At 45.3% G+C, this 23,893-nt stretch overlaps 1 protein-coding gene across 3 annotated transcripts in view; it reads right to left on the minus strand.

The window, feature by feature from the left end:
* Nucleotides 1-23,893, minus strand: part of C9orf72 (C9orf72-SMCR8 complex subunit) — a 338,230-nt gene that overhangs the window by 268,533 nt on the left and 45,804 nt on the right. For all 3 annotated transcript variants that reach the window (XM_078676720.1, XM_078676718.1, XM_078676719.1), the window contains exon 2: nt 10,052-10,538. In XM_078676720.1, coding sequence (XP_078532846.1) covers nt 10,052-10,495 — 444 coding nt within the window. In that variant the 5' untranslated portion in view covers nt 10,496-10,538. The remainder of the gene's footprint in view (nt 1-10,051; nt 10,539-23,893) is intronic.

Below are 23,893 nucleotides of genomic sequence, written 5' to 3' on the forward strand. Positions count from 1 at the left end.
AATATCTTTATTTTTCTAAACTGTTGTGGAGTCAGTTTGTGGTGTTTTCACTGTGTTAATGTGAGTGTTGGTACAAATACTTTACATATTGCCTTCTGATTAGCCTTGACTGCTCGTGCCAAGCTACCTAGAAGGGTGAGCAGGGGTTATTTCAGAGGGTTTCCTCCTTACCCTGACTAGAAGCAAGGGTCCCTATTTGGACAGTGGTACCTACCTCTGCCAACTAGAGACCCCCGGTTCTAACAGTCCTAAACCTAGAGTCTGGTCTATTTCCTAATGGTCATGTAGCTTTAGAGAGAAAGACAGAAGGCAGTGATAGGAATGGAAATGACTCCATGCAGGAACCACATAAGGTGTGGACGTTCGGCGAAAGAAAAAGGCTCTTCCATATTTTCTACTGAGAGATTATATTATGCTTCCTGTTTAGAACTTATTATCTTTCAATAAGATTGTAAGGAAGAAAGATAGCTGAACTGTTTATCAAACAACCAAGACATCATCAAGCAAAAGATACACAGCAAGCTCTATAAGAAGAATGAAGCTTCAATTCCTGAACCACAGGAGATGGAGTTGAACTTTCAGGAAGACATCGCCCATGCACCATCAGCAAGATTATAATCAACCAAAAAAGTAACAATCATATTGAAGCACATATTTAAATGTAGGCCCATGGTGGGTGGATATACTGGTCACAACCTTAGCAACATGCAAGAATCGATCTGTATCATTGGCTAGTTACAAAAGTGGGCGTTGTAGGAAAACAACTCATGTCCAAGACTTTGGATTGGACTCAGTTCCTGTCAATATTTCTTGCATCTGTATTACTTCAATCAATGTAGATTCTCTTTATGGTGCATCTAAGACTGAAGCTTTAAAAGAGTCAATTGTTGATTAGGTTGCAACAGGCTCACTTGTTGAAGATGATGCTTGCACCACGTTTGTATTAGTACTTGACGATCAGTTCAAAGCTGGTGACACAATAGGCCCATCAGTCCCTGGAATAGCACCAATGATTTCAACTCAGCTGTACATTTGATGATACTTCCAGAATAGGGAGAGGATTACTGGACTACTCTGGAGGCTCTCTGGTGTTGGCAAAGGTCTACTGAACAGAATCAGCCACATAGGGCTTTTTGCTGTGATCAATCAACGCCTTTCTATTTTTCTTTGCACCAGGACGTGGTGGCATAAATGCATTGTATTTGCCTTCTACTTGAAGAACCGGAACAGGTATTCTGTAATAGGCCTTGAAAAAACATAAAAATGTTACCGGCGCTGCAGATCTAGTGACTTGAAAAATCTACTTGACCTAACAGAAATTATATTCACCCATAAACTGGTCTCAAATTGTGTGATCCTAGGCAAATTGTTTAATTTCACCAAGTCCCATTTTCCTTCATTTTCACATGAGAGCATATATGTGAGTTCAGCATGCCTGCTGCACAAAATGCTATTTTGTTTGATTTACTAGCTAACCTTTCGCTCCATGTAGACTAAGAATCTAGCTCATATTGGGTACTACACATGCCCACTGACTTGCTTCCTAGTTCCCTAACAGCACGGTCATCTGGGCAAGGCTGGAATGTTTCTCAGTTCACATTTATAATCTCTCACTATTAATAACTGTATCACTAAAGCACGATGTGGTAGAACAGAGTCATTTACAGACAGCACATTCTCCATTGAAATGGCCACGAAAGTTTCCAACTGACATGCAGTTTCACTCATAAAAATATATAGCTACCAAACGATAATGCTTGCAAATTGAGTTACGCAAATATTTATAACTTGTATATCATCAAGTACCAAGGTCTGATTTGTATTGATCCAATAAAAATCTTTGTTTCCATCACACTTGTGAAATGCAAACAATTGTGCTTTGCTTACTGCGGATATATTTTGAAATGTGTACTATTTATTTACATGCTGTTTAAATCTTGTGTGTTAGAAAAAACTGACATCCTTTCATTTCACACTTGCTGTACTCCAGCAGGATTGGAAGATCGTTCTCTTTACAAAATCCTCCAACTTTGCACCAGCTTCCGGGATAAAATGATCAGCAGTTTGTAAGAAGACATCAGTTGAAGCTAATCCTTTATGCACTGCCTAAATCTAATCTAACTAGTTAATTAGGCACGTACCTGCCCCCAATCTCGGGTATAAAAATAATGAAGCATTATCTTTGGTAAATCTATATGAATATTTGGACGAAAAACCACCAGGAAGCTTTTCACCTTTCAATGTTGCTTGTATTGCCACAATTATGTATCCATCGATCTTCATCTGAGATCAGGTAACAGCAGCCCCCTTAAACATTTACACCGCTGCCAGATCAGCAGCACAAGTCCCAAGTTTAGCATGAATTCCTTTACTTTTATGGGTCATGGTGTGGTGTAAGTGGATCAAATGAAGTATGTCCTTGAGAACAGCAACATTTCCAAGCTGCTTTGCTTTTATCAATTTACCTTTTGAATCTCTGAATCTCTTTAGGTGTCACTGTGGCAAGTCCACATTGTAACCTTTTATGCAGAATGCTGAATACTCACAATTAGTATGGCAACTATTAGATTAGCATTCTGAAAGGCATGTAAGAGGGCATGTATTTCTGGTTATTATGCAGTGGAATCACCTAAAACCTTGGTGGATGTATACAGTGTCTTGAAGTTGACGTCTTAAAAAATGATCTCCACTGCAGCGTAAACTGCAAGATATTCTTCCTTAGTGCCAATGGCTTCCTGAGCACAGCCGTCTGTGGAGAACATGCTTTTGTACTTATCCATGATTAAGATGTTTGGAATTCGCAGGATCGTGTCTGTATACTGTAGAAATTACTGAGTTCTAAGTTTCAGATCATACTACAATTTTACATCAGTCGCATGTGCATTGTGGCCCACTGCACCCCATAAAGGCACAGAGTATGGGCATTAGGAATACTAACTTTAACAGGCACCACAAGAGTAGGCATAGGGGAAACTACGACCATTTGGTTTGCCTATGCCACAAGTCGCACCTTCAAAATGGATGTCTGTATCACCATGAGAATTTTCTCGGTAGGAGCAAACTGTTTCTCTGCAGTAGATTAGAAGGATGATCTGTATGCTGCGGGGTCATCTGTCCCTCATTATAAACTATGTATGTGCAGAATGGCTGGAAGGTAAGGGACTGGAGACATTGGTACTCCCACAGCAGTCCTCCTGGGGGACACTGCTCACTAGAATGTTGTACCCCAAATATAAGATAAAAAATATGGGCATACTAGTCAAGGTAGAATTGGCATGCTGGGACAGATGTACAAAATGAGCAGCTGGAACACCACTGTCTGCGCCTAACCTGAGAATACTGGGTTTGCCACGAATGGGGATTGGTCCCCCCATCACCCAGGAACAGTTTCAGGGATGGGAGGAGGCGGCAATATTCACAGTTCAGGACTGTTATCAGGATGGAGAACTACTCCCCAAGCGGAATTCCTGGAATTTCCTGATCTCTCGCCTTGGCAGTTCTTAAACTACCACGCAGTTTGGGGGACGATGGCCGTACTATGGGGTAGGGATACACACAAGCCCACCACTCATACAGCTCTCCAAGCTATGGTGACCCTGGGTCTGGCGAGACACTTCGTGAAATGGCTGTATGCAGCGATAACGAAGTGGGCGGAGACGCCCCTGCCTCATGCACAAGACAAATGGGGGGATCTGATTGAGAGACCATTAACTGAGGTGGAATGGAAAAAAATATGTACGAGAAAGACGACCAAAAATGTGCCCAAAGTGCAGAACATAACGCCAATCTTGCACACATGATATGGAACTGCCAGATGCTCAAAGAATATTGGAAGGCTGTTGTTGAGATCATAAACGGTGTTCTGGCACGCACACTGCAATGCTTCCCAGAAGTTTGCCTTCTGTGGCTCTTGCCGAGGCCTAAAGCAAAAATAATAGGACAAAGGTTCGTGGATCTAGCTTTCCTACTGGCCAAACGCTAAATTGCCCTTAAATGGGGAGCAAACGTGGGCCTCAAAATATCTGACTTGGAGAGGGACATGATGATCTGGATAAGGGCAGAGGAACGGGCTTTGGTGCATTAAGACAAAATAAATAAAAGACGGAAACAACTGGCCGAATCATGGAAGGAAGTATTGAGGGCATTGAAATAGATAGAATCAGGGGCCACAGACGTACGCAGAAAGGCCCCTCTGTCTGATGCAGGAGGAGAGGCTACTGCTAGTCAAGAATCTCCTTAATGGGATGTGAGATGGGTGCCCCAAGATGTAGATAGTGTGGGTGAATGGCTTATGGGGATGCTTGGAGGGAGATGTTGCCCCCCCCACCCCTTTGTCTAGGCAACCCATGGGATACCATAAGTTTGGTCCCCCCACCCCACATACACGTAGAAAAGGAACTGTAGATGGACGGAATGTTGACCCCTAGTTTTGAAGTAGTTGGGTTTTAATATTCTTTTTTTGTTGTTGCTTTTTTCTCCCTTATTGATTGGTGGTCATCTTTCCCTCGCCTATAATTGCTGGCTCCTTTTATGTACTGGGAGGTCCTGTTCTTGGTGGGAGAGGGGTGGAAGATGGCTATATGATGTAGGGAGAGGAGAGGAATTAAGGGCTTTTTTTGTGATACGCTTCCCAACCGAACAATGACTGGCACAGAGCATGCGACTTATCTATAGAATAGACAATGCAATGTGGAGACATGTAAAAAGCTTAAGAAGGAAATGTAATCATACTCTGAATATGTAGAAGACACTTGATGTTCTATTCCTCTATCCTTTGTATGGTAACATGTCACATGGAAAGTAATATTAACGCAACAGGCACGAAATATAGATAGTAAGATAATAAATAAAATGGCAATAAAAATATTTTCAAAAAAACTATGTATGTGCAGTCTGAAGTGTTAGGGGTCACCTTAATTGCTAGGCTTGTCTTGTTGTCTTCGGTCTAAGTATTTGTTCTCTAACATGTCTGCTTGCGCTCAACATAAGATAGTAGTATGTGTACTTGTTCGCTTTTTTATTCAGAAAACGTGGGAACACTCAATTCATATACGGGCTTACAAACACAGCATAATGAGCCACGTAACTTCTTTTAGAGTTAAAAAGAAAAGAAAAAAAATCCGGGCTTGTAACTTTCTCCGTGTGTTTGGAGGTTGCAAAGTAGCACACTTTTTCAGGAAGTTCGGTGCCAGTCTTTCACCCCCACTGGAGGGATGAAATAAGAAACACTTGTCGAAGTCGAGTGCCTCCATTTTGGCTGGGATGGATATTATCGATGACCAAAAGCCTTTGAGTTTGGGACCCGCCCAAAGGTTATGTAGGAGAGTGCATGGGTCTCCACACTGTCTCCAGCTGGAACCAGAGGGTGTTTGGTTAATTGTACGTACAAAATTTACTACAGCATTTTTCTACCCGGTGTATGATGTGGAAAATTGTTGGTGCACCCATTAATGGTCTCCTACTGTTCTAATATAATTAGACATTCAAGTTTCTCTTGCAGCTGGTTTGCTTTAAATACACATGGGCATAAAGCCTGGAGACTATGCGGCTTGTCATTTTCATGGTTTAACGGAACTTCTCAAAAGCTGTGTGTGGGAGGGTAGTTGCTTCTCTAACTTGTGCTTGGGAGACCCAGTGCCTGAATTGTAAGTAAGGATTGTAAGTAATTATGTTGTTCCTTCACCAGAACCCAGGAGGCAGTTTTAATTTCCTTGAATAAACACAATGTTACAGAACTAACTAAGACGGTAGCATTCCCTGGCTATCCAACTATTGAGGCACTGCATATTGAGGCCTGGGGAAAAGTCTATATTGCCCACCACCGAGGTCAGGAGTGATGGGTGTTTGGTGTAGCCATTATATCTAGTCAAGAGAGTCCAGGTGATTAGAGAGGCTTTGTAATCTGCGAGATATGTAGGTTACAACATATTTCTCACTTTGTGATCCAAAGGATTTCCGCCAGAGGGCATGATGTAATGCTCTGATCTAATATGCACCAAATCTGATCTTGCTCTCCCTTGATACATTCTATTGCATATCGGATCTGTGCCATTTCACAATAGCAACGTGGATGCAATATATCTATTATTGCCTACTTTGGCTAAGCTCTAGGATTTGCCTATGCAATCAAGGTCTTTCCCATTTCCAAATAAAACTATGCAAACCTCTTGCAATAGAGAGAGTTAATCATTTGTGAGTGAGATGTTTAGGAACATACAGAGTATTTTTGGAAGGATGGTCGCAATTCTGCCTAGAAATGAGAGAGCGTGTGAGTGCCACAATTTTGTAAGAACTTCTGGTGTATTTAGAGAGATTTGGAATGAGCAAACACCCACGGTAAACAAGTTCTTTCATAGTCTATCGAAAGGGATTCCCCTCATAAGGATTAAGCTAATGGGTATCCTTCTGCCAGTAATAGCCCTACGGATTTTTAAAATGTAGGCTTTAGTAGGCGTGCTAGCTGTCGCTACTCCTCATTTATCAACAGTAATTATTGGAGAGAATGATGGGAAACTGTGAGCAACAGTAAAATATCATTGGCAAACGTTGAGGCCTTGTAAGTGCCTCTGCAAAAAGTGGTGGCCTGGAATGTTTTGTTTTGCTGAATCTCATGTAAACGTGGCTCTCGATATAGGGGAACATCATCTGAGACAATGGACACCCATGCCTCGTGCCCATTTGGATCACTGCGTTATGAGTATTGCCTCCATTCACTCACACATTGGTCCAAGGGGCGATGTATAGAGTAACCACCCAGCCTTGGAATCTAGCATGGAGACCCGTCTTGAGAAGGACCGCCTTTAGCATGCCCCAATCTACCCTATCAAACACTATCTCTGCATCGAGGGAAAGCACTACCCTTTCTTTGCATCTTTTCCGTGCCAGGTTGATTATATGGAGAGCCCTCTTAGAGTTATCGCAGGTAGATCTGGCTGGGATAAATCCCACTGGGTTCGCATAATTTAGTTTTGGTAACAGGGTTTCCATGCAGTTTCAGGCTGTAAGAGGAGCGTTGCATGGAATCGTTGTGGGACTTCAAAATCAAGACAGTTGATGCCTCAGTCATCGACAGGAGCTGTTTCAGGGTGATGGATAAATTATTCAAGAGGTCAGATAAAAGAGTAGCCAGTTGCGGTGCAAACATTTAAAGAAAAATATGATGCAGGCACTATTTTTTGACTAAAGAACCTTTTTAAGATATCTAATGTTGTTTCGTATTTTTTGTCAGGCTTGCTTGTAGTGTGAGCAGGTGAATAAGATTTAAAAATGAAACCGAACGTGGAATACCTTTTACTAGCCACCCCACAGTAGATAGGGAGCTCCTGTTTGACCCGAGGGAGGAAACCAATGTTACAATGGACATCTCCTCTATTATAAATTACTGATAAAAGGTTTGTGAACGTCACCCAGGACAACTCAAAGCCGGGCCCCTTGGTGCAGTGCCAATGATTCGTTTTTTGCAATCTTCGGCAAAATGCTGCACAGTTTTAGATCTTCTAGACCCTCTTGCCAAGCATTGCTCAGAGCCCACTTACTAACTTGAGACAGGAAACCTGTTAAACTCTAACCCACAAACCACCTACGCATCACACAAGGATGGTGCATTCTGAGCAACCATGAATCATGTGAGACTACAGGATTAATTGTTACTGAGGTTCAAAACTTCATCATGAAAGAATCTACACTATATATTTTAAGAATTTATTAAAATCAGTGTCCTAATCTAGTGCAGAAAACATGTACAAATGTAACTATAACATCAAAAACATTGTGGCAATGAAACAACTACTAAGAAAAATATTAAGAATTGCAACATTGTTATGGGGGTTTCAGAAGTTCATTCCATTGAAAGATGAAACTAGTCTTTGTTAACCAACCCCTAGCCAAGTTGTTTTAGCACCAAAAGGGCCTGTTTGAGTTTCTTGAGGTCGCCTCAAGCCACATACATACCTTAGCCAAACAACACGCATGCTGTTCTATTTTTCAAGATGAAAGCCTCTCCCTGTCTCTTTGTCTTAGTTGTTGTATTCCCAAATGATAAGGCAGGCTGGCTCTGAGGAGGGCGGTTGGTCTTCACTGGTAATGTTTGAAGCTCAGCCCGCACAAACCAAACCTCTCAGGAAGTTGAAGATTCCTATTTGCCTAATACATGTCTCTAACAAGCTTAAATATACTTTTCTGAATATTTTAGAAAGAGCAGGCCTTGTGAAGAATGATTGAAATGCAAGGATTAACATATTAATCCTGTTGAAGCATCTCTAAATTCTATCATGCAATATAAATCATACTACAATAAAGCAAATGTGATGTGCTTTACATGTGCAAAGTATACTAAACGCATTACAGGCTAATAAATGAAAAATGTACATACAAATTAACGTACCAATATATGAAATGCTATGGGGGTACATACGCAGAGAACACAAATATCATGTCAGAAGAGGACTGGAAAATGAGATACAGGCCTCAATCTCAGTGAGTAGACAACAGAGACTCAACAGTAGACAACAGACTCAAGACGCAAGTGTGTCCACTCAAGTTTCACATTTACACAAAAGGCACATCAATATGGTTGCACAACTCCTATAGGATCTGGTCTCAAAAACGCACGTCAGGAGTGCCTTTTCAAATACATAGTCAGAACAGATAATTACATTCCTCCATACAAGTGATGAAATAGCAGTCATGCCAGTAAGTGATTTCTGGCACCAAGGAAAAGCCGTCAGCAAAAGGTGTTCTCTGCTCAGCCGGGATTATCATTCAGATATTAGCATTAAATATATCATGGAAAAGCAATCATTTTGTTCCCAGCATCAGCATAATATTTTGGGTAAATAATCCTAAGTGCACCAAAGCAAAAGCTTGCCATGTTTGGAAATGAATTGTTTTCAGGCCCCCAAGTACTGGCATTTAATTTTTGTCAAATACTCACACATGTACCACTGCCCTGTATGGCCAGAATCTGCTCACATTCTCATGAATCACATACACATGCCAGGCAATAGTGAGCCATTAAAAGTCATGGATGCACACTAAAAGGATGGGGTGGGAGGGAGGGTGTTTGGGGGTGAAACCGAAGCTAGGGTAGCATATTGTCCAGGAATGGGCATCAAACAATATGCCACAGAGGGCCACCTAATACCTGGGCAACCATATTACCTAGAATGGCCACAATATAGGAGCAAATAATCTGTGGCACTAGCCACTCCACTCTCCAGCCACTGCCGCCCTAGTTACAAGCTCCATCATCCTTGCATTCATACATGTAAGTGTCACTGACAGATCTGGACCTGCAAGTAATGTAAAGCACCATACAGCTTCCAGAAAATGATTGCCTGTAGGTTACAGGGCCTGCGCTGAACATCACACTCCAAGTGTGGCCAGCGTCACTGGCTAGGAGCGACAAGGATGAACAGCACTCCATTGAGAAAGGTGAGAGCTGCCGTGCTACCATCAACTCCCTGCCAGGGCACAGAGCTCTCCAGACCATCAATAAGCCAAAATAGTGCTGTTTACTTCAGTTGCCTTTTGTCACTAAAAAAAAGACTTGCTTTATGTTGTGCCACTGCTAGTGTACAACTTAAGAATATGTCTCAGCTTCAGCTTCTCTGGCTGACACCTGGTGAGGTCAAGCTCACTCTTCCTTAATGACAAGCTGCCACTGAGTCATGTCACAGGAGACTGCTTAATGAGTACTGCTTTTTGTCAACAATGTGAGGTTATCTGCTCTAAATCCAGAAGGGTACATTGGTTACAAATATTACATCAAACATGAATTCTCTTTGAATCAATGGTTTCAATGACACAACTAGGAACAGGCATTCCGAACCCGGTCAAACATTGAGATCTGTGCTTCGCCATATTCCTCAGTTATTAAAAGTGGTAGCTGTACTGTGGATATGATGAGCTATATTTTCCGATGCCTCATTAATTTAGACAAAAAGGTGCTTATCTGTATAGATGGCTCTATCAAGAACAAGACAATACAGTCAAGACAGAAAGGCACACACCATCCTCATCCCAATACACACATTTACATACAAGCCCTTACCTTATTCATTGCTATCCGCCCTTTTCTTATAATGTGTGTCAGCCGGTCCACGCACACACGGTGAAGGGGGAGGTAGAAGCTCAGTTCAGTTTGGGGTAGTATGACTGACAATCCATAGGTGCTTCTGTCTCCGTTCCAGTTTCCATCAAAAATTAATGACACAATTATCACCCCTTTCTCTGCCAGCACAAAAAATTTGACGTCAATAGCTCCACTCTCAGCGTTCCGGAGGATTTCTCCATTGAGGGTGTGGTTTGCAAGAAATGTGATTTCACCATCGCTTAAAAGTACCTGCTCTGACTTCGGCGCCCATATATGCTGCACCCTCGGACCAAGAATATTGTCCCAGTAAGCAAAGGTAGCAGCTAACAGGGGTGAGTAGCCATCAATTGGAATGAGTGTTTTTGGCACAGCAGGGGATGGCGGTGGGCAGAGGGCTGACATCTTTGCACCTCAGGTCACATTACTCAGGTCCTTCTGCTATTACCTAGAAGAAAATTATGTGGGGGAAAGATAGGAGAAAATAAGATTTTGATAAGCAGTAATATGACAAGGAGAAAAATGTAAGGCGATCAAAGAAAAATATTAGCATAGCTGTACACCCTCCCCTGTCTGGCAAAATGGACTACTATGATGAGCATAACTCCTTTCTCTGGCAAGAGCAGAAAAGAAGGCTGCCCCTGTATGGGCAGACATGGGATCATACAGACAAGTAACATAGTGTGGAGAATTGCAGTGTTGGTGGTATGTGTGCATGGTACATGGCTGGACTCTACAATCATTCTGTGAGGCAATGTACGAAATCGAACATGTCAACTATGTGATTGTGAAAGAACAAGAGACATATTGCGCAAACAAACACTAGTGATAGTTCATTATGAGATACATGTTTAACAACATGATTTTCAAAAAGTGCTTTACACACAAATTATTACTTTTTCTAAGCACTGTAATCATTAGGCCTTATTACCCAATTAAACGGTGCTCAATTTATCACCCACAGAAGGATAAAAAGCTTCAATAGTTTTGTGGGGATTCCAACATACTAGGATACCTTACTGGTTAGTCTTGCCATAAGAGATCATTCAAAGATGTACCCATGCACCTTCAACCGTTGTAGCATTGCTATAGTGGTCTTCCTGCTGTATCACATGGGATATCAACGACGCACTGGCTATGGTTGCACAACCCAGGTACAAACCAGGCATCAGTCCACCACTGGACATAGATATCGTTCCCAGTATCCTTGATCTGTGACTGTGGTCTTTGATGTTTCTAAAACTGCTCATGCTTGTTCGCTGACCTGGCTGCAGCGGGCCAAAGAGCAGAGACTGCAGCTTAGATCTCTCTAGGACTTAAAATACGAAGGGGGAGTTTGGAGTGTTTTGTTAATAAATCTGCAGTAAAGGTCTTGGATTCCAAAACTCAGAATTACCTAATGACGTATACCTTGAACCAGGGAGTTGGCAGATACTGCATCCTCTTTCTCTTGGACATTTGAGTTTCCTTCGACAGTCGATCATGACACATTAATCCTAAGACTCAAAGAAGCCGGCACAGAGGGTACTGCTCTCACTTGGATCTCATCTTACCTACACAATAGAACAAACGTGATCCATACTTTTTTTTTTCCTCTTCAAAATGCTACAGCAGAAGCCCCTCAAGGCTCCATCAACTCTCCCCTCCTTTTCGATATTTACATTAAATCCTTACCATAACTAATCAATGTTTTTCAGCTCACCTGCTATAATTATGCAGACAATGCACAAACGATTCTTAACCTGGAAAGTCCAAAAGACATTGGAATTGCAAAACTCTTCTGCTGCTTCCAGGTAGTTGACCAACGGATGACATGTTACCACCTCAAATTGAATGCCAAATCAGAAACATTAACATGTGGCAAATTGAATACTTATGATCCCCTTCAGCACCTGGCATGACAACATAAGACCACTACCAAAAATATACAAGGAGGTAAAATAAAAAAAAAATGGAATTACTCAGGACCTCAATCTGTCCGTGAATGCTTAAGTGCATAAGCTATCCAAATCAACCGTTCTTACCAGGAAAACAGTACAGCGCATCTTCGCACACCTAACATTTGCCCATAAACTCCAAGCAACAATCTCCCTTGTCCGATCAAAACTAGATTACGTTAATTTGAATCCCACGGTTTTGGACTTTAAACTGTGGGTGAGTCTCACTACATGTGTCTCACCCATTGTAATCACACAGCAAATGGACTGTGCGCGTTTACTGCCAGTGTCCTTCTTTGAAGATCAGGCCACTGCAAAACAGCATGGGTAAGGGTCACTTGGATTGTTACTCATGAACACGTATGCCCATGTGTACGCGCTGTATGTAGGAGACTACCGTTGTGTGAAGCCGAGTAACTAAGCACAGTTAGCCTGGTGCAAAAAGGACTCTGGAGGATTAAATATTGAGCTGGGGTAATCCTTATAGTTTTTGTGTACAGTCCTAGTGAAAGTCAGTGTGATTTACTGTTTTGTCTGCAGTGACACTTTATTACACACATAGCAGGAACACTACCTTAGAGTGCGGTTACGCTTTCCTTTGGTCGACAAAGTCCAGTGACCTATCAAAAGGGGGTGCAACATGTGCAAGTAAACCAAATCTGAGAGTCCCAAGAGGAAATCTGTACAACCTATGGGTCATCCAGGATGGTCATATTTCTCTGGCTTAGCTCAGGATCAGAACCCAGGCCTTTTGTCACCCTGTAGAGCCAAGATAATCAACTTTCTCTACAGCAGCAGGAACAAAGGCCGTCCCACACAGAGTAATTAATAGTTCTTGCCTCAGCACCTGCGCAGGAAAGGGTGGGGATACAAATCTGCCTTTGTTAATTACTTGTCACACGCCACCAGGGCTGGGGACAGTCAATGCACACTGAACAAAGGATCAAGCCTAGACAACTGGAGCCCACACAGGAGAGGGCTCGTCTTTTAACTTTTGGTGGGGAAGGCCCTGGCATTGATGTCAGCGAGGGGCTTTGCTGAGATTCCATGGGCAGATGTGACCAGTGACCCCTGGATGATGCCATGTTGCACTGTCCCAGCAAGCTGTGCATAAGGTTGGGATGGTGGCAGAGATGTGAAGTGGCACCCTAGGATTGACCTGGGGTGCCTGGTTTCTAGAACTTTCCACCCCCACTTAAAAAGTCTTCCTGACTGGGAAGACTATCTCTTGTTGGTGCTGCTTGTGCTCTTCTCTGCTGGACCCTGGAACTGTGACAGCCATGGATAACTGGAAGAAGAACCCTCCCCCCAATTCCCAAAAGTACTAAGGATTCTGAACCCTGTTGACCCCAGGGTCAGTGGATCTCTCTAAGGGCCAGACGGGCTGGCCTTCTTAAACCCTCCAAGGACCAGATGGGAGAAAGATTTGCACTTCTACACCCAGAGACAAAGACTAAGAAGAGAGCTGGCACAGGGAGCCAGTGGAACCAGCTACTTGCGCAGGACACCATCTTGTGAGTTTAGAAGGTCTGTTAAAACTGCTAGAGCTCGCCAGTGAGAATAAAATGGGCCCAAGATGGTCCTAATCTGGCAGCAGTGTTCTGCTGTAATAATTTATGGTTGATAAAAGTGAGCTGTAGCTCAAGTAACTATAACTCGTGATAAGGAAATACAACTCCCGCCTTCACCATGAACAGTGATATTATCAATGATGTCAAAGAAGATGTCATCAGTGATCCAATATATAGGGTAATTAACAGTTCATGGCGAGGGCACAAGTTATAGTTACCTTAGGGCATGAATTATAGTTACTTGAGAGAACTATAACTGGCGAATTTCAGTGGTGTTTAGAGTTTACAACGTTATGTTGTTACTGAACATTTCACTCAACTATAACATTCTTTAAACTTTGGCTTTTCAGTGAATTTAATTTTTGGGGGAATTAAAGTAATATATAATTACCATACGTTAATCCAACTCCCCACCCCACGCATGCAGCTAACCCCACGCTGCCCAGGGCAGTCGCTCGGCATGACAGGGGAGTTGGCCATGCACTGGGGAAAAACAACCTGTATGATGTCAAGTCTGCGATGAGCACGGGCTTTGGGCATGTGCAGTTAGGGGTTAGCCACAAGGCTTAGCCTGCAGACACACCCTGCGACCAACCCCCCCTCCCCCTCAAAGGCAGCCAACCCCGCAACGCACACAGCTTTTTGCCGTGGGCAGCAGTGGGTTGGCCGGAAGGTCCTGGGGATCCCAGGGCCTTTTTTTAGGGCTCGGCCTACGGACCACGAAGTGGGGCGGAGCTTCGAGCTCCTAATGCTAAAGAAGAAAGAAAGGATCTCTAGGGCTCTGAACAGACACATTCCTTAGTGTATTCTGTCATCTGCCTAGTGATTCGTCTTCCCTGTGCTGTGTATGTAGTAGCGTTGAAGTGATAGGCTGTAAGTAATTTACGCGTGCCCGATGTGGCATATTGTGTGCGAGAACGAGCACGGCAGAGTGATTAATCTTAATTACGAGCTGTCAGAGTGCCCGTGTAATGCAATCCAGATGTTGCGAGCGCGTACACCATTGCATGCAACAGAACAGTGACACGGTAAGCTCGCAGATGTCCTCCCTCTCTCCTCAGCGCCCCTCCCACCCCCTCTGAGTCGGGAAGCATGGCCTGTGTGTACTGGGTGTACGCAGGCGCGACGAGGGAGCCCCGTGGAGGGAGGGGGGAAGAGGAGGAGGATGCAAGACAAGCGTATGGGATACCTAACTGTGAGCAGCCCGCACCGGCTGCTGCCTTATCTCTGCTGCTACAAAAGGGGTCTGCCCTGCGAGACAAGGGGCTCTTCCGGAGCACGCAGCAGGGGCTGAGGGGGCCCCCGCAAGCAAAGGGCGCACTTGCCCGTTCACAGATGCATCCCCGTCGGCTCCGACTGGCCGGACCTGGACTTTTATGACTGTTTGCAGGGAGCGTGCGGGATGAACGATGCCAAGCAGGGAGGTGAGTCGGGCTCCGCGCAGGAATCCATTGCGGGGGTGCTCAGTCTTACCGAATGTTGCCTCCTCAGTCATCACACCCCTTTTCTCTGTGCCCTGCGGCTCCTGCCCACAAGTAACACCTGCAGGGCCGTATATCTTTGCAGGCGGGAAGCTGCTTCCAATGAGGGTCTGCGAATACCAGCAGCAACTTCCTGACCTGCCCCCAAAAGTGTGCTGACCTGCCCTGGGGTTCCTGTGACCCAATCGTGGGTCAGATTATTTAGTCAGTGGTGCTGTGATGGGTGCGTCAGGTAGGGTACTGCCCGCCCCATACCTTTGCCCTTTATCTTTGGGGACCCCCCCCCCCCCACTTCCTCCTTTTCAAATTCCTTTCGAGCTGAGCGGAGCCTGCGACTACGGACTGCGAGCCTGAGCTGCTCCTCCCGGCCCCAGCCCCTCCTCTCCTGTGAACTCTGCAGTCTGCAGATTGCACCGGCGGCCGTCCCCAGCAACTTTAAAGGTGAGTGTTGTGTCCTCATGTAACGTAACTGGTGCTCTGTAAAGCGCTCTGATACCCGATTCGGGTCAAGTTTGCGCTATATAAAACTCGGCAAAAAAAAAAACGGACCTCAGTGATTTCTTGTAGAGAAGCGAAGACTTCACACCAAAACCTACAAGCCACTGCAGAACTCCAGTCCTGGTGGAGAAACTCTGCACCCTCCTCCCCACAACAGACACACCTGGTCTTCCTTCAGCCCCAGTCTATGTATTAGAGAGTCCAATATACACTGAGTGTGGCCGTAGTGGATTAGACGCCACTGACTGCTTGGGCGGGAGCTCATCCGTTTGTGGACAGCAATGGGCCAATATTTCATCTGTCAAGGGACCTAAACCTGCCCCCACGCTGATGCTGCGGAGTTACCTCTAAATGCATGTTGGGTTTTGCCGCCTTGTATAATAGGGTAATACACTTTCTGTGGAATGCGTTGTTTACAGCAATTTTTAAAGGTTCCTGTGAGGTTCGGTGTCAGTTGTGTGCTCGCCGTGTGGAGCGAGTGAAGTGAGCACGCCCAACTCCTATATTTCGAGGGGCCGAATGAAATCCATTGCAGCGCTATCTCTACCTCTATTATTCCCCGAACTCGTGCCAACCGAGAGTGTCGTACCTCTTGGGGTTCCATTACAGCGCAGCAAGAATCTACTAAATGCAGTATTCTCTAATGACTCGAGGCGTGCATTCCTCCCCGGGCCCAAGGTAATTAATTTTATAGAACCTTGTTACGCTGTAACGCTTTAATAACATGCCGGTAGTTTCATGCATTTGGGGCGCCCTGGGCAAATGTATTTATGGGGTCCTTGTGCGGAAAGTTGGAGTTCTGATAGTTTCGGCTCGTTCGTGACCTCTTTGACTAGGTCACTGACAGTGCAAGAAAATCCCCCTCTAAGTCCTACATGTGTTTATATCTCCTATTCAGGGATAGTTAAGTGTATGAGCAACGATCGTTCCTTTATTGCACGCATCACCAGTTCTCCCTAAGCTGCTGAACCCGAGGCAGTCAGGTTAGCAGGATTGGGCGGCCCTGCTAAACTGATATCGTGACTCTCACTTTAAAAGCAGATCGCTTCAGGCAGTGCATAAGCCAACTGAGTTGCCTTATCAGAAAGGAGCCAAAGACTGAGAACAGGCCCCTGTATTGATAGCTGTACCCCAGAGCTTGGATGCTATTCTCCACGCAGACCACTTCCTCCAGCCTACTGACCACCACCTGCACACGGCACTAGGGATTACTGTCCATGCCACGCGCGGCGCGCCTCGAGGCACTCTCAGCTGCCCATGAACGCTAGTTTAGAAGAGTCATCAGCCCGAGGGTGCCGGAGCATGAGGGGGGTGCAGTAGGCTGCATCGTGAGCCACAGGTCCTGGACACAGAGCCTTTAAGCGCAGAAGGTCAAGGTTCTCAGCAAACGAGTACCCCAAAGACTGGCCCAGGGACAGTGCCTCGAGGTGCAAAATGTCTAGGAGGGAAGGGCAGGAGTAGTTTGTAGCGCCTAATACCAGTATTTGCCCAGTATTTGCAGGAGCGGGAGAGACACAGAGAGATGGGATAGAGAGAAATACAGAGAGTCTAGAATAGATAGAGAACCTGAATGTGCCTCAGAAAAGTAAGGGAAGTGAAAGTGGTTGTGAATAAGGTGAAAGCCCTAAAGCGCTATGATGTGACTGACATAATAATGTGACTTCAAGCGGCCCATGGGTATGTTTGGCTCTTGCAGACATGTTTTTTTTTTCCACTTTGGTACCGCTCTCTCGGTCTAGTTTCGTTTTTGCTGCACATTTCGAACGTTTGTATGTTTAAATTAGTATTTGGGGGTTTTACGTTTTTCCATCACCAATTGGAAAGAAGATTTATCAAGTTCTTTGCAGAAACAGAAGTGTGAAATCGAGCCGGAGGGAAGTGGGCAGGCCGACCCAGTTGGAAAATATTTCTTGACAACAGGAATTTTTATTTGCATTTATATTCTAATGAGAAACAGATTTTTACCTTGTAATGTGACAGAGCTAGCTGCACTTTTCTGAGAGGAATAGAATTCGGGCCTTGTTCACATTGAAAACTGAATAAATCCCTTCTGCCTGGAACAAAGTAAACGTTTCAGAGCGATATTTGTCTTTGATTAATAAGCGCTGGTGGGCAGATACTTATCCAGCCCCTGTGTGTTTCATCATTTGTGCTTCATTCACAGATTAATGATCGGAGTGGGCATTTCAGCTCCACTCGAATACCATTTGATTATGTACATATAATGTGCATTTAGGCGACTTTTAACAAATCTCTGTTGGTAGGTTCATTTGCTAATTGTGTCGCTTGTGTGCCTTTTGGTTTGTATGTCTTGCACTTATTTTGTGCTATTCGGAGTTTATTTAATTTACTTGTATATCTGTTAACTAGTTTCTGTCTCCTCTTTGGTATTATGTAGTACGTTTGAGTTTTTGGTGCATGGGTGTTGTCATTTGGGTGGATGTGTACAGTTTCGTGTGTACGTATAGCATTTATTGTGCTTGCTGCTTATCTTTATATTACAGACGGTACATGTGTGTATGTTTGTGCCAGTTGTCCTTTATACCATTTAATATGTATGTGACATTTAGCGTGTTGGAGTGTGTGACGATTTCTTTATTGGGCCTGCCGTTAGTTTTTAATTTTATGTCCACGCTCTGCTTGCTGCTGAGTGTGTGTGTGTGTGTGTGTGGTATTTCGAGTAGAGTAGTGAGTAGTGAGTTGAGTAGTGAGTAGTGAGTAGAGTAGTGAGTAGTGAGTAGTGAGTGCAGAGTAGTGAGTAGAGTAGTGAGTAGTGAGTAGAGTAGTGAGTAGTGAGTAGAGTAGTGAGTAGTGAGTAGAGTAATGAGTAGTGAGTAGAGTAGTGAGTAGTGAGTAGAGTAGTGAGTAGTGAGTAGAGTAGTGAGTAGAGTAGTGAGTAGAGTAGTGAGTAGTGAGTAGAGTAGTGAGTAGAGTAGTGAGTAGAGTAGTGAGTAGTGAGTAGAGAGTAGAGTAGAGTAGTGAGTAGTGAGTAGAGTAGTGAGTAGAGTAGTGAGTAGAGTAGTGAGTAGATTAGTGAGTAGAGTAGTGAGTAGAGTAGTGAGTAGAGTAGTGAGTGCAGAGTAGTGAGTAGTGAGTGCAGAGTAGTGAGTAGTGAGTGCAGAGTAGTGAGTAGAGTAGTGAGTAGTGAGTAGAGTAGTGAGTAGTGAGTAGTGAGTGCAGAGTAGTGAGTAGAGTAGTGAGTAGTGAGTGCAGAGTAGTGAGTAGTGAGTGCAGAGTAGTGAGTAGTGAGTGCAGAGTAGTGAGTAGAGTAGTGAGTAGTGAGTAGTGAGTGCAGAGTAGTGAGTAGACTAGTGAGTAGTGAGTAGAGTAGTGAGTAGTGAGTGCAGAGTAGAGTAGTGAGTAGAGTAGTGAGTAGAGTAGTGAGTAGTGTAGTGAGTAGTGAGTGCAGAGTAGTGAGTAGTGAGTAGAGTAGTGAGTAGTGAGTGCAGAGTAGTGAGTAGTGAGTAGAGTAGTGAGTGCAGAGTAGTGAGTAGAGTAGTGAGTAGTGAGTGCAGAGTAGTGAGTAGTGAGTAGAGTAGTGAGTAGTGAGTGCAGAGTAGTGAGTAGAGTAGTGAGTAGAGTAGTGAGTAGAGTAGTGAGTGCAGAGTAGAGTAGTGAGTAGGACATCACAGGCAGCAGCTGTGCAAGCTTCTTACACTCACAAGGAGACCACAGGCAGCTGAGGTGCAATCTTCTCACACTCACAAGAACGACATCACAGGCAGCAGCAGTGCAAGCTTCTTACACTCACAAGAAGGACATCACAGGCAGCACCAGTGCAAAGTTCTTACACTCACAAGGAGACCACAGGCAGCAGAGGTGCAAGCTTCTCACACTCACAAGAAGGACATCACAGGCAGTAACGGTGCAATATTCTCACACTCACAAGGAGATCACTGGCAGTACACACCACATGAACACACTCCACAACACATAGCAACAATACATTGGCATTTATAATGCCATTAGCTCAAACTCAAATAAATCCGAGCCCGATTGCATTTCTAATGCTTGTTTTTTAAAGCGGAGGCGCCCTCCCTAAACTTAATAAGGACCTGGTGACCGCAACCCACAGGGCCATTTATATTGTAAAGGAGAGGGGTGCCACGTGGACCCCCTCTCAAGCCACTGTAGGCCCTGGGGGATCACATCCTCCAGGGCCATTTTTGTTTCTATTAAGGAAGAGGGGGGGCCATGTGGGCCCTTTCCTGGGTCTTATATGGGTTTGGGGACCCCATCCCCAGGACTATTATTGATATTAAAAGGGAGGGGGGCCTCATGGCCCCCCTACCCGAGTCTTGTTAGGCCCTGGGGACCCCACTCCCAGGGCCACTATTAAAATTAAGGAGGTGGGGTCCGCCTGGCCCCCCCTCCCCGAGTCTTGATAGGCCCTGTGGGCCCCATCCGCTAGGGTTACAATTAAAATGAAAAGGGAGGCGGTCGCACGTCCTCCCATTCCCCAGGTCTTGTAAGGCCCTGGGGACCCCATCCCCCAGAAATGTTTTTCAAAATAAATGTGATATGGTCTGCATGCCCCCCCCCCCCGCCCTTCTCCGAGGCTTGGTAAGCTCTGGGGACCCCATCCCCCAAGGTCACTATTAAAATTAAAGGAGAGGGGGCCGCACGTCTCCCTTTCCAAATCTGGTGGTGCCACATAACTGAGGGCCATTTTTAAAAATAAAGAGGAGGGGTCCACGTGGCCCCTTCTCTCCAAGGCTGTGGAGATCCCATCGCCAGGGACACTAATTAAAATTATGGGGAGGGGGGTACTTGGCCCATTTCCCAGGCCACTTTCGGCACCAGGGACCAGTCCCCCGTGCATTTTTAGGGGAAGGGGGCATGTGGCCCCCTCCCCAGTCCAATTTTGGCCTTGGGACCCATTCCCCATGGCCCGGCACATATTTAAGGGGGGACAAGCAGCCCCAGGGACCCCATCCCCTGGCACCATAAGCGGGGGAGGGGGGCATGTGGCCCTCCTCTCTGGGCCGATGAAGTCCATGGACGAACCCCAAGTCCCCCAAGGCCCCAGGCAGTAGCAATGAAACAGCCCTGTTAGTTGCCATGGAGGAACTTTGGTCAATCTTGGGCCAAGGAGGCTCAGCATCCATGATAATGCTAGACCTGAGTGTGACCTTTGACACAGTCTTAAAAAGGCAAAAGGAACAGTTGAAGGACAGAATGCTAAATTAATCAAACATTACCCCCAGTCACAGATCTGTGTTAAATCAATCATATTTTTGCACGTCATGCTATTCCTGTTTAAACACAGCTAAATGCAAATCAGTCTTGACCCTGTTCCCCTTTCGGAACAGTCCAGCCTGAACTGCCAAGTCAGGTCTTCCCTGGACCAGAAACAAGCATCCTGGGACCAATTTCGGAGTAACACTCCTCATCAGCCAGGCTAGATTGAATCGGGTGACGTAGCGAGCACGGGACCCATGTCTGGGCATACCCTTCCCAATTAGAGCGACAAATGCAAAAAGAACAAAATATGGACGTAAGGTTAATTAATCAAAAATGCACCCCCCAGTCACAGATCTGGGATAAATCCATTGTTTTTTTTTTGCACGCCACGCCATTTCAGTTTAGACCCAGCTATATGCAAATCAGTCTTGACCCTGTTCCCCATTCAGAGGATGAAGGAAGACGGAAGCTCTGGGGCCGCACTAAAATGGTTAGCTGCCTTCCTGGATAATAGAAGCTTCCAGGTCTGTAAAGAAGCCCTTTACTCAGCCATCCACCCGTTAAAACGTGGGGTCCCACAGGGTTCCACCCTGACCGCCTACACTCTTTAATCTATACATGCTCCCCCTGGCGGGATTTGCATGCACACGGCCTCAATCTAGTGTCATATGCAGACGAGACCCAAATGGGCGTAGCCCTCACGCCAGAAACAGGTCATAGATCCACTCAACGCAACCACTGTCTAAAGCAGGTCACTGACTGGATGTCTGCAAATAGCCTAAAACTCCATGGCGAAAAAACGGAATTCTTGTTAATGGTAACAACCTCTCAAAGGAGATGGAACGGTCCTGGCCAGACTACCTAGGAGAGATCCCAAATCCCCCCCCCCAGGGAGAAAAACGCCTAGGTTTCAGAATTGCCAATAAACTTTTCCATGGAAACGCAGGCCAGGAAACTAGATGGGACATGTTTTGGTATTTTGAGAACCCTTAGAAAATTGTTAAACTGGCTACCACCTAGGTGAGTGGTCGTGCAAGGACTGATAAACTCCCTACTAGGTTATGGAAATTCCCTCTATGTGGGAAATCCAAAGTATGTGGTAACAAGCATTTACAATGCAATGGTTTCGCCTTTGGAAAAGTTAGAGTTATTGGCATTGTAAATGACAAAATTTGTATTTATGTGTTGGTTTTGAAACCAGATAAATAAATGGCATTGTCATTTACATTGCCATTAGCTTAATCTCTGCAGTCACTCTGCACTCTCTAGCACTCCCTACTCACTCTGCACTCTCTAGCACTCCCTAGAACTCCCTACGCACTCTGCACTCCCTATGCACTCTGCACTCCCTATGCACTCTGCACTCCCTATGCACTCTGCACTCCCTATGCACTCTGCACTCCCTATGCACTCTGCACTCCCTATGCACTCTGCACTCCCTATGCACTCTACACTCCCTATGCACTCTACACTCCCTATGCACTCTACACTCCCTATGCACTCCCTATGCACTCTGCACTCCCTATGCACTCTGCACTCCCTATGCACTCTGCACTCCCTATGCACTCTGCACTCCCGATGCACTCTGCACTCCCGATGCACTCTGCACTCCCGATGCACTCTGCACTCCCGATGCACTCTGCACTCCCGATGCACTCTGCACTCCCGATGCACTCTGCACTCCCGATGCACTCTGCACTCCCGATGCACTCTGCACTCCCGATGCACTCTGCACTCCCGATGCACTCTGCACTCCCGATGCACTCTGCACTCCCGATGCACTCTGCACTCCCTATGCACTCTGCACTCCCTATGCACTCTGCACTCCCTATGCACTCTGCACTCCCTATGCACTCTGCACTCCCTATGCACTCTGCACTCCCTATGCACTCTGCACTCCCTATGCACTCTGCACTCCCTATGCACTCCCTATGCACTCTGCACTCCCTATGCACTCCCTATGCACTCTGCACTCCCTATGCACTCCCTATGCACTCTGCACTCCCTATGCACTCTGCACTCCCTATGCACTCTGCACTCCCTATGCACTCTGCACTCCCTATGCACTCTGCACTCCCTATGCACTCTGCACTCCCTAGTCACTCTGCACTCCCTAGTCACTCTGCACTCCCTAGTCACTCTGCACTCCCTAGTCACTCTGCACTCCCTAGTCACTCTGCACTCCCTAGTCACTCTGCACTCCCTAGTCACTCTCCACCCTCAACTCTGCACTCACTACTCTGCTCACTCACTACTCTGCTCACTCACTCTGCACTCACTACTCTGCACACTCACTTTGCACTCTGCACTCACACTCTGCACTCAATTTTATCAAATACCAGGAGGGGGGACTGCCTGGAGTGTGCTTATGTGGAGAAAGAGAGGCCGCATGCAGCGTGAGAGAGAGAGGGGAAAAGAGGATGGGGAGGAGAGAGGTGAGAAGAGGGAGAGGGAGGTGGGGGAGAAGGGAAGAAAAGGGAGGAGAGAAAGAGGAGAGGTCTCTCCTCCCACGCTGCCCTGCACTGTTAAAGTCCCTGTGCAGCTTAGTGCACACCCAGGAGGTTAGATTTAGATGTATAGAGTTTAACCAATCAGGGAATGTTCCTTTTTTACTCTACATGGAATTAAAGTACATGTATTACAAACGCATGGTGAATTAAACTCAAACATGTTTAAATCGTTTGTCACTTCTTATTGCAAAGTTGATGAGGCAAGTCTTAGTGGACAAGTCTTAGTGAAAACAAGCATTGGAAATGCAATAGGTCTCGCATTAGAAAAGTTGGAGTTATTGGTCTTGTAAATGACATATTTTATTTATTTGTTGGTTTTTAAAATTGCTAAATTGATGGCTTTGTCATTTACAATGCCAATAGTTATAACTTTCGCGAATGTGACACCTATAGCATTTGGAATGCAACATGTTTTGTATTTACGTCACTTAGATGGCAGCTCTGGTCGTTAGGCCACATCTCTAGAGAGCAGGAGCGTGCAGCAGGGGAGAGAAGCACAGCAATGCAATAGGTCTCGCATTAGGAAAGTTTGAGCTATTGGTATTGTAAAGGACACATTTTTTATTTATGTGCTTGTTTTGAAAATAGCGAAATTAATAGCTTTGTTATTTACAATGCCAAT

Source organism: Lissotriton helveticus, chromosome 2_1 (genome assembly GCF_964261635.1).
Source record: "Lissotriton helveticus chromosome 2_1, aLisHel1.1, whole genome shotgun sequence".
NCBI classification, from domain to species: domain Eukaryota; kingdom Metazoa; phylum Chordata; class Amphibia; order Caudata; family Salamandridae; genus Lissotriton; species Lissotriton helveticus.